Consider the following 11,941-nt stretch of genomic DNA (forward strand, 5'->3'; position numbering starts at 1 on the left):
TGGGTTAAGGTGCGTTCACTTGAGATGCGTAAATATGCGTGCGTTGCAAGGTCGAGCTGTGGCTTCTGGAGCACGAGCAAGTTTAAAACACACAAGGAATAATCTGAACATCCGAAGCCATGTCCCTTCTGAAGCAACGCAAAGTCGCACAAAAGGCCCCTCCCCTACCTGAAATTGCCGCAGCGTTTTCCCCGTATGAAAGAATGAATTGGGTCTTAACACCGTGTCTTAACGCGTCTCAGGCGAACGTACCTCTAGGGCTAGGAAACGACATTTGCTGTCATTGTATCTTTCCACCGTATTTTTTAGCCGCCTCTGCTTTTGACTCCATTTAAGAGGAGGAGCCAGGAGACATTGCTATGAAGATGGTGGTGTTGTGGCAACAAAGACCAGGGCCAATGAAATGGAATTGGGAAAAGATCATGTCTGTGTTGCTTCCTTCCTCACCAAAAAAAGGGAAAACGAGTAAAACGAGTACGTCTCCTAAATTCCCTGAACATCTGACATGTTTCCTCTTAGGAGGAAAGGATGATCTGTATTCATGTTCCGTTATTACTAAGGCCTCTGGTTTCAAATCTCTTGTTTTCCCTCCGTTACACACACACACACACACACACACACACACACACACACACACACACACACACACACACACACACACACACACACACACACACACACACACACACACACACACACACACACACACACACACACACACACACCACAATCCTCTCTCATGCCGTCTCTCTCTTTAAAAAAAACAAAAACACTTTGAGCGGCAAAGGCGCGATTGGTTCACTGACAGGTGGTGGCGAAGACATGATTGTGTGCAACACAGACTCCTTGCCATTAAAACAGATGTTGGGTGAGTTTGAACGACGTCAACGATTTGAGAAAAAGAAAGCGGCCCACCCCTCCCTCACTCCTATTTTCTCGTCAGGAGTCTGTCAATGACAGACTCCTGACGAGAACGAGAGACAGCCCAAGCGAGCGGGAGACACCAGAGATGAGAGTGCAAAACGAGCCGTGTCCCATTTTCTATTCTCCCAACGTGACAAACGTCTGAGCCAAAAGGACTTTGACTCTCTCTGAAAGAGGAAAGGCAACGGGATAAAAAAATGAATAACTGATGGTGCCTCTCTTCTATTATTTTTTTACCAAAACAAGATGGAGATGGGTGTTTGTCGCTGATGAAACAACCGTCTTCTCCCGCTACTGAAGACGGAGTGAAGCAGGCAGTCCCCCCCCCCTCCTCCCCCACGCCCTACTCCTGGCTGCGCTAAAGTGACAATGTTTCATCTAAATATATAGTCTTTAGATTGAGGCTCAGACACCCCCCACCGGCGCGCTCCGCTGCTGCTGCTGTCACACGGAGAGGACTCTGACAGCTGCCAGCTGAACACCTACCAGGCCCCAGACACTTTGAACGTGCGCGAATCAGGTTTGTCGCCGTGGCGCCGATGTATGCTAATGAGCGAAGGGTGTGGTTTCAGCTGTGTCGGTAGGTGGGCGTTAACCCTTTCGGGATGGGGGCCGAATGGGAAACGCGGGGTTCGTGGGGGAGGGGCGGGGGGGAGAACACTAACTGACAGCAAGGTGATCTTTCTGAGGGGGGGGGGGGGGGTCCATAGGGACAGAACCAGAGCCGTGTGAGGGGAGGTGAGGTGGCGCGTCACAGGAAGCAGTTGGTCACAAGGTTCAATTTGCCTGGTTAATATAAATTGAGTGATTCCATTACAAACACTCTTTTGGAGAAAAAGGAGAATAGATACAATACAATACAATTCAATACAACAGGCGATAGGAGTGGTTGGAGAGCAGAGAGACGATATCATAAAACTAAAGTTAAGATCTTAGAAGTGCGGGATGGACTGGCGGCAGGAATAACAACACGTACCAGAAGACGACCACTAGAGAGAGGAGTGAAGTTGCGTTCAGCATGCCTCTGTTACTCAGTGAGCGCAGATACAGAGAACAGTAGATACAGCTGGATTGATCCCCCCCTGCAACACCCACACACACTTCATTTCATCAACCTCCCAAGTTGCGTGGAGAATACATCTCAACCACAGCGCCTGCCGTATCATCATATATTTATACAAAAGACTAGTACTTGGAGGGCGGGGGGGGGGGGGGGGGCGAGTTGAACCAAGGTATATGGGCTCCAGATCTGCCATTTTGGATCAGCGCAGCCTTCAAGGTTGCTGGAAGAGAGCGGCAGTCAACATCTGTGTGAAGTCTGGGCAGAGCTGCTCATCCGAGTGCGTGCGACATCGTGTTACAAAAGACGCGTCCCGGCAGATGTTCCAGCACAGTGGAGGTCAGGAACTATTATGGCCACATACGCACCAATGGACGCGAGTGCACGTGCACACCCAACACACACACACACACACACACACACACACACACACACACACACAGATCCATGCATGAGCATTTAGCAACACTTGCGCTGTGCACACACCGCATACACACACTCAAATAAACAAACATTGCGCCAAAAAGGTACAATTGGGTAGAGCACCAGGGCTGTGGTTGAGGAGGTTAATTGTGACATGGGTGGACAGTTCTTACCGATACACATGCTAATTAAATAGTTATTAATACTAATCATCATTTATTAAGTATGTATGAATCACTTCCAGCCAGCCCGATCAGCCTAACCCTTAGCCCGTCAATATGAACCAGGGCAGGCTAGTCTTGCGGTTGAGGTGGAGCTAACAAACAGCACTGGGTTGGGTGCCCCTGTCCTCACCCTTGAGCCAACGCATTCTGCTCCCTCAGTGGCTTGTATCTCCGTTCTGAGGAGTCTGCTGTGGACACCAGCCGTGGCCCGTTGGCTGAAGTAGTAGCAGTCACAGTAGTAATAACCTGGAGCTGGGGACCCACAGGGGGCCGACATCCCTGCTACTGCCAGGGAGCCCAGGACAGGGGACGGGGGACTGGGGGGGACGGGGGAGAACCAACAACAACGCGGCTAGCGCCTGCAGGACTGGCTCCGTGACCCGGGGAGACCCGAGCCATGAAAGGTCCCCGTATTGTGGATTTATGAGGAGCAGACACTGAGGTGTGTGGTGAGTGTGTGAAGTGTGCGCAGGGGTCAGGGGTCGGTCAAGGGCGGAGCCCAGAGAGAGAGAGCTTGTGAGGGAGAGAGACAGAGAGAGGAGCAGAATGAATACCGTACTGTGCACACCATGTCCACAAAAGAGAGCTGTGTGTGTGTATATGCTTGTGTGTGTGTGTGTGTGTGTGTGTGTGTGTGTGTGTGTGTGTGTGTGTGTGTGTGTGTGTGTGTGTGTGTGTGTGTGTGTGTGTGTGTGTGTGTGTGTGTGTGTGTGCGCGCGCACGTGTGTGTATAATGATTAGTCATATCTTCTCTGTGTGATGTCAAGGTCAAAGGAGAGCCTGATTACAGGGCTGTGTGTGTGTGTGTGTGTGTGTGTGTGTGTGTGTGTGTGTGTGTGTGTGTGTGTGTGTGGGTGTGTGTGTGTGTCGCACATTCCTGGCCCGCAGCGCTGGCTCTTGAAGCCGGATCTCAAGGAATTTGGGAAATGTGCGAGGGGGGCTATAGAGCGAGGAACATGAGAGTGGGTTGGAGGAAGCGGGGGGAGGGGAGGAGAAGGGGGGGGGTAGGGAGGAAATGAAAGGTGGGGTCAGGTGTGGCCTTACGTTTGGTGTCAGGTTCAATGGTGGAGGAGAGGGGGGGGGATTGTGGGGAGGCGTTGTCGGAAGTGAACGTAAAAGTAAACATAAAACACAGATGAGGGAAGGCAGTATGGGTGGGGGGTCAGGTACGTCAGATACAGCAGATAGCAGAATTAACTCGCCAAGTGGATGCATATGTTGGTTTGGTACGCCAATGTGGCCAAAGTATTGTTGGGAGATAACGTGAATTGCACCTTATGTATTGCTCTACGTGTGATAACACAGAGTTTGATTTGATTCTTTGACCTTGGAAAATGTCTGGACTACGCACTGCTGCTAGCCAGCTGTGTAGAGGCGATACATGCTATGATATTATTGATGGAAATTCTGCGCCTGCCATCACATATGTTGTAGTATAAACACAAAAAAGTATTCAGTTCATGAGCTAGGTACGATTTTTGAATGTATAATTGAGTAATACAAAAAAGTACTGTTTTGGCAAACAGGATATTTTGGCATAATTAGTTGAATCGATGAATAATAGGACTGTGATGAGCTGCCAAGGTGAAAAATGCATTGTTTTATTTCATGTTTTCTTCAACAAGAGAGGGAGAGAAACAGGAAAAAGGAGACAGAGCGAAAGGGAGAGAGCAGGCAGAGAAACAGAGACATCAGATACAAACAGGTGAAAAGAAAATAGGAAAACAACCAAAAAGCAACAAAGGAATCTGAGAGAGAGTGAGAAAGAGAAAGAGAGAGAGAGAATAGTAAGAGAGAAAGATTGTGATACCTGTTCCTGCATCTCCAACTCTTTGTTGAGCAGCTTCTTCTCAGAGGAGTGCAACTGCCGCTGTAGACCCTCCGCTTTTTCCTGCAAAGCCTGGGGGGAGAGGGAGAGGGAGAGAGAGAGAGAGAGAGAGAGAGAGAGAGAGAGAGAGAGAGAGAGAGAGAGAGAGAGAGGCTTGGTTGAGTGACAGATCGGTTGGAGCAAGTACATTGATGTTCGCGGTACAATTGTTTTAATACAACAACAACATCAACATCGACAACCCAAAGACAGCGGGAGAGCGACATGAGCGTGCATCTGCATCTGACTGAGAATGAAACACACAGGGCGCAACGCCTTACACAGTGTTCTTTACATTCGCTCAACCTGCACATCTTCAGGGGAGGAGACAGGGAAGGATGAATGAACTCCACTCTCAGAGTGTGTGTGTGCTCGTGTGTGAAAGAGAGAGGTAGCGTGTGTCAGAGAAGGAGAGAGGAAAAGAGAAATGAAGCCTGCGATTAGTGTGTGTGTGTTTAGCAGAACTGCCTGTGTGTGTGTGTGTGTGTGTGCACGTGCGTGTCTTCAGCAGACGTGCATGTGTGTGTGTGTGTCTGGGAGAGTGAGTTAGAAGGCTAATAAAGTCATGACAGTAATTACTAGGAAACTGGCCTCATTAAAGAACCAAACTTGTCTCCAGAGTGTTGAGAGAGGGAGAGAGGGAGAGAGGGAGAGAGAGAGAGAGAGAAAGAGAGAGAGAGAAAGAGATAAAGAGAGAGAGAGAGAGAGAGCGAGAGAGAGAGAGAGAGAGAAAGAGAGAGAGAGAAAGAGATAAAGAGAGAGAGAGAGAGAGAGCGAGAGAGAGAGAGAGAGAGAGAGAGCGAGAGAGAGAGAGAGAGAGAGAGAGAGAGAGAGAGAGAGAGAGAGAGAGAGAGTCTTTCCAGTGAACCTGTGTGGTAGTTGTGTGGAGCAGCCACAAGAGGACTCTTTAGGGGTCGTTAGTACTTTGGTGACAAAAAGGATGTGCGCGTGTGAGGTGGGGGAGGTATCTACCTACACATCACTAAGTGGATATGAATAACTTCCAACACACATTGATCCCAGTCCCCCATACCCAGGGCACCAAAGAAGAAGAGATGGATTGATTTTCTCTTTATGCTATGCTTTTCTGATTGAAAGGGGGGAATGAAAGAGAGAGAGACAGACAGTGAGAGAGAACTCTCTTCCTCTCTCTCTGAAAGAAAAAAGTAATATAAAAATTAAAGCAACAACAAAAGGGAAAAGGCAATGGAGAGGCAGAAAATGAAGGCGTGTGAGTGCGTGTGTGTGTGCACGCTTGCATGCACGCACTTGCGTGTGTGTGTAGGCCTGCTGGGTAGAGCAGCGGGCTGTTTTTCTGTTCATGCCGGTAACTGATAGCAGTGGAAAGAAAGGCACCAGTTCCTGCATGTGACACACAGCACCAGACCTTCGCAGTGCACATGTGGATCCTGTGGACTCTTTGATTCGCCCGGGCAGCACAGCCAGGCCTGCCGGCTGTCTGCACGTAGGCTTGCAAGTGCATGCGCACACTCGGAAGGCCAGGAGAGGGAAAACTCGAAACTAAACAAACCGCACATGTGAGACAAACTCACAGCCATGAAAAGACAGCACACACACACACACACACGGACAAAGACAAACACACAGATGCACACAGATGTGAAAAAAGACACATACACAAATTGTGTTCACGGTGTGTGAGGGAGTTTGCCAGGTGTGCGTAGCACCCTCACTCTAAGCAAGAGCTAAGCCCCCCCATCGCACTCACACATAAATCAAACACACAATCATCATGACCACCTGGGGTGTCAGGGTCACTTCCTGGCTGACCCCCGCCCCCCCCTCCCCTAAGAGCCTAACCCTCATGAGAAAGTAACATTGAAGAAGCATAGCGAGCACACACACACACACACACACACACACACACACACACACACACACACACACACACACACACACACACACACACACACACACACACACACACACACACACACACACACACACACACAAATATTGCTACATTTCTTTATGACGAAAGATGAGCACACTTCGATGTCACCAGGTTTCAGCCCTTGACATTCGCTCAAGAAGCCAACCAAAATCAAGCACTAAATCAAAACATTAACATTCCCTTTCTCCATCTCTCGTCTATTCCAGACTTGATATATTTTGCCCGTTAGTGAGTAACAAGGAATGAACTCGGGATAAACTCTCGATTCCAAAAATACAACCACAGCCTTGTAGCGTCATTGTAGTGCACAGGGGTAAAACATGCTAACATAATGACATTTGCCTAATGGGAACTGCACTGTATGGAAGGGCCGGGCTCCATAGCAAACACCCCGAGCTGGTGTTGAGCCAGTTTGATCCCTGGTTAATTGGGGTGTTTCCATGGTCGTCACGTTCCCTGCCCGATCAAAGCCTGCCTCTCTCCATCATTTTGGATACAATTACAACCCCCTTGCCTCCTGATTTCATCAGCATCATTGCTTCAGATTCTGTTTTGACGTCAACGGTGCGAAAGGCCCGCTTGAAGACACCGGAAAACATGTTATTGACTGCACTTCTTTTTATAAAAACATTTTTAGAGGTCAAACCATCAGTAACACTAAATTCCATTCCCATACCCAATCAAAAGAGTTTGTGGGGGTGAGTGTGACCCACACCTACGCTGTCAAATTAGGGTGGCAAACAAATGACTTCACCCTTTCCACCCCCTTGCCCCCCCCCTCTGCCAGCTCCGGGCAGGAGGCGTGGCATGTGACACAGATGACAACCAGCAGAGAATCATGGGAAACTCCCGGCTCCACCCCGTATACACCACCCACCCCACCCCGGCAGGGCATCGGGTCCATTCCCCGCATCCTGACACAGCATCGCAGGCTGAGGTCTTCTGGGAAAAGGCCCCCGTCTGCCCCGCCTCCCCAAACAGTGACACGGCGTTGGGCCCTTTCATGTGGCCCCCTGGTTTATTTAGTAAAAACAAGATGTCAGCAGAGCGGGAGCAGAGACCATCGCCTGTCTCTCGGCGAAACAGGAAAGACAGATTTGGGAGTGGATGAGTCAAGCGATGATTAGAAGGCCTTTGTGAATCAGAGAGGGATGGGGGGGGGGGAGATGGTGGGAGTCTTGAACGCATTATGCCGGGATCTGCTCCGCTAGACATGTCGGTCACAGACGTGTTCCGGGGTTTACGGGACAGACGGACAGACAACGGGAATGAGCACACAGATGGCGTAACAGATAAACATGGGAGGGTGTTTCTTGTAAGGAAGATTTATAAAAGTACAGATACGTCCACTGAATTGAAAATAATTCAGGAATAAAGAAACGTATCATCGCAAAGCGCTGCTCTAGAGCAGCCTTAAATGACTGAACTGGTAATAAAATACATTGGCAGTTCTTTAAAAAAAAAACGACACAGCCTACACTAACACTGCAACATAATGTTCAAGGGTAGGGTGTCCCTGATTCCATTATTAAACGTGTTTCTAGACGAGTCCCATAATCGACGGGAGGATTCCCACCTCACAAATGGCCTCCCCTCCATCACACCTGACTGGACCACAATGGACCGGAGATCCGAGCAGACCTCCAGGCGAAGCTCAGTCCCGGGGGTACCGCCGCACCGAGGAGGCCCTGCTTCAGGCCTTCCAGCCTGGGGGATTCGTTTTACCTTGGGGCACCGTGTATGGGTATGTATGGCTATGGTATTGTATGTGTTTCTGCAAGGACTACCCACCGGTTACAACCGTAGTACCTGTCAGCCATATCAATTTCTCCCTCCCTGATCTGCACTTCAATCCAGCCGTCTTTCACTCTCACTCATGCGGAGCGTGCATGCACCGACACGCTCTGTGTGCACGCGCACACAGCGCCCCATGGACATATAAACATTTATGTGTGTGTTTGTGTGTGTGTGTGTGTATGTATGGCTGTATGTCTCTCTTTACGTATTTATTTGTGTATGTGAGTGGGAGTGTCTGTGTGTGCGCATGCATGTATGTTTGTCAATGTTTTTATTTATGTCGGTGTGTGACTGTGTGTGCGTGCATGTGTGTGTGTTGAAATCTCCAGTAGATATTGCATCCTGCAGAGTTCAGTGAATAGGTGAGCACATGGAGGGACCAGAGGGTTAAAAGAAAAAATAGAACGAGGAAAAGAAGGAGAAGAAGTAAAAGAGAAAGGGGGAGGAGTGGGAGAAACCTTTCAGCGTCTCTCGGTTGATCTCTCTCCTCACCTTAGGTTTAACCGTTGACTGTCTATTGGTCTCTTCTCACATTTTCATTAACGTTGGACTGTCTCTCTCCCACTCTTCAAACCTTTCCATTGACTGTAACACTCCATCGCCTTCTCTCTCTCCCCCCTCTCTCTCTCTCTCTCTCTCTCTCTCTCTCTCTCTCTATCGTCCTCTCTTCTCTCTCTCATTCTCTCTCTCTCTCCTCTCTCTCTCTCTCTCTCTCATCTCTCTCGTCTCTCTCTCTCTCTCTCTCTCTCTCTCTCTCTCGCCCCTGCCTTTCACAGTGAACTCAAAGGACACCTCAGAGGGATTAGGGAGGTGGCGAGCGTGTGCACGTGTGCGTGCACGGCCGCCAGCAGGCATCAAACAGCCTCACAGTCACCACCGGTGGCACAGGTAGAGGCACGCATTAATATTTACACCGCGTCCTCACAACTGAGAAAGAGAGATAGGAATAGAGAGAGGAAGACGGAGAGAGAGAGAGTTAGTCCACGATCAATCCTGCACCGCAGCTTGAATGTTGAAGTACGAAGAGCACACAGGCGGAATGACGCACAACAACAAGTACAATCGCACAACCGCACACACAGACACACATCCATACACCCAAAAACCCCCACACACACACGGGCACACACACACACACACACAAATATACACCCACACCCACACGCACACGCACACATACACACACACACACACACACATAGAGTGAGGCCTGAGTCATCTTTCCTGGGTGGTCCTCCTGTGTAGATAGGGAAAGTATGTTTCCCTGGGGTGAAGTGGGAGCGAGAAGAAAGGACAGGGTGGGGAGGAGAGAGAAAGAGAGAGAAAAGTAGGAGTTGCAGTAGAAGGGAGGAGGAGAACAAGGCCAGGGGCCCCGTTCAACCTGCTGTTTTGTTAGGAGCCGATCTACGCGGGCCCCTCTGTCTGCAGCGTGCTGTCAGAGTTTCTTCTGGATTAAAGAGATCCTTTAATGGCACAAAGGCTGGACATGCACGCACACACACACACACACACACACAGAACAGAATCATGTATTTATGCATACATCTACTTGCGTACACACCACTGTGTGTGTGTGCGTGCACAGTATATATGTGTGAGATTGTGTGTTTGAGATTGTCCGTGTGTGTGTGTGTGTGTGTATGTGTGTGTGTGTGTGTGTGTGTGTGTGTGTGTGTGTGTGTGGTGTGTGTGTGTGTGTGTGTGTGTGTGTGTGCGTGTGAGTATATATACTGATGTAATGTAATAATAAATAATGAAGGAGACTTAAAGCTGAAAGAGAGAGGCTGACAGCAGACGAGCCTCTGTGTTCTCCTCACTCCTCCTGTCAAAGCCCTGGTCTGAAGGGAGGAGGAGAGGTGCAGAGATTAGGGGGAGGAGGGGGAGGAAGAGGAGCAGAGAGCAGGGGAGGAGGAGGAGGATAGGGAGGAGGAGCACAGACTACAGAAGGAGGAGGTAGAGGAGGTGGGTGAGGAAGAGGAAGAGGAGGGGAGGAGGGAGAGCGGCTGGTTTCTCCTCCTGAAGATAGGAGAGCATTGTGTGCAGCAAATGAGAGTTCTGCTGGAGCTGGATGGATGGATGGATAGATGGATGGACGACACTGTGAACAAGAGTTCTGAATTCTTCGGTCTATATTCTGAACGATTTGGGCTAATATATTCGTGGTAAATTTCAGAACATAGTTTATGGCATGCAGGTATAGTGCATGCATATATAAGTACACTCAATCGGCCATTACTACTGAATCCTTGGTTGAAAAGTTCACTGTCGGCAGAAAAGTCGAAAGTTGGTAGATAGAGTGATACGGCAGTGAGGACAATGAGACTGTGTGCTTATGACGCCCCCCACACATACAAACACACAACGTCTCTCCACTGTCAACATGCTAGAAAGAGAATAGCAAACTGTTCCAAGAGAGGAGTGCCATATGCCACACACACCGACGTGTCCTGTCACTGAGTGTCATTCTCGTACTGTGTTCAGCGTCGTGCAACAGCATTAGTCCCCCCCCCACCCCCCCCATCATAATAACCAAAGCACTGTGTTAAAAATATAACATGGTTCCTACTCAATTACCAGTGGCTGCCTCCACGCTGCAGCCCCATGTTTACGCTGACAATAAACGCCAATAAAAGAGGGAACCTGTGGCTGCAGAAGCCGGCCTGAATGGCCAGGTTCTCATGGGAAAGGGTCCAATTACAGTCCTGGCCATTCTGGAAAATTACAAGGAGACTTCCAGACAAAATTATTATTACATGTATTTTGTGTTTTGTATTTCTATATATGTATGGATATATGCAACGGGACATTGAAGTAAATTAGAGTGCTGTGTGCTGCCGAGACGATGTGTCATGGAGCCAGGCGGTTGCCGATTGGCCGGCGGCACACATCGACGGGCCTGCTGTTGTTATTGTTGTTAACATTGTCGCTAATGCAATGTTGATGTTGTGTTATTGCCGTGGTAACGTTTATGCCAACATAACGTTCATGTAATATGACTGTCTTGTGATGTTTATGTAATATGAATTTATAGTGATGCACTGTTAATTAATGCCAGTGTCATATGAATGTATTGCGATGTAATGTCAACCATGTGAAAACCAACCCATTAATGGGGATGTGATGTTGATCACATATGAATGCCGTGATCTGCGTGGCATGATGGTAGCGTGGTATATTCCATGCTGGAATTTGATGTCATCCTCCTTTTCCATGCCCTCTGATAAGACCAACACACAGCCAACCACAGACGGGCATTAGACAAACACACACACACACACACCACACCAACACACACAGCACACACACCCACCACAACACAACCCCCCACACACACACACACACACACACACACACACACACAGTTGCACACACACTCTTAAACAAAAGCACAGTTGCAAACACACTCTCATACAAAAACACACTCTGTCCCACACACACACGGCCCTTGAACGTACTCAGTCGGCGGGGGACCCAGCCACAGTACAGTAGCACTTTAAGCATAGCATTTCACTGCACGGAACCCACGGCATTATTCAGCAGCATCCAGTGCTGCCCCGAGGGGTCAGGTCATCCGTCAACGGTACTGAAGGTCCCCTGTAAGCGCCCCAAAAATACCGGACTCCTCTCTGCTGGGTGGCGTCGAACCGCCCCTAACATTGGGAAACCAAAGATGAAGTGGAGAAGAACCCGGCGAGCCACCGGAAAGCCCTCCCAGAACCGTGACTTTAACC

General features: G+C 49.2%; 1 protein-coding gene across 2 annotated transcripts in view; it reads right to left on the minus strand.

Moving 5' to 3' along the window:
• Window positions 1-11,941, minus strand: part of cep112 (centrosomal protein 112) — a 113,468-nt gene that overhangs the window by 6,448 nt on the left and 95,079 nt on the right. For both annotated transcript variants that reach the window (XM_056581782.1, XM_056581773.1), the window contains exon 24: window positions 4,442-4,531. In XM_056581782.1, the coding sequence (XP_056437757.1) occupies window positions 4,442-4,531 (90 nt within the window). The remainder of the gene's footprint in view (window positions 1-4,441; window positions 4,532-11,941) is intronic.

Source organism: Gadus chalcogrammus, chromosome 2 (assembly GCF_026213295.1).
Source record: "Gadus chalcogrammus isolate NIFS_2021 chromosome 2, NIFS_Gcha_1.0, whole genome shotgun sequence".
NCBI lineage: Eukaryota > Metazoa > Chordata > Actinopteri > Gadiformes > Gadidae > Gadus > Gadus chalcogrammus.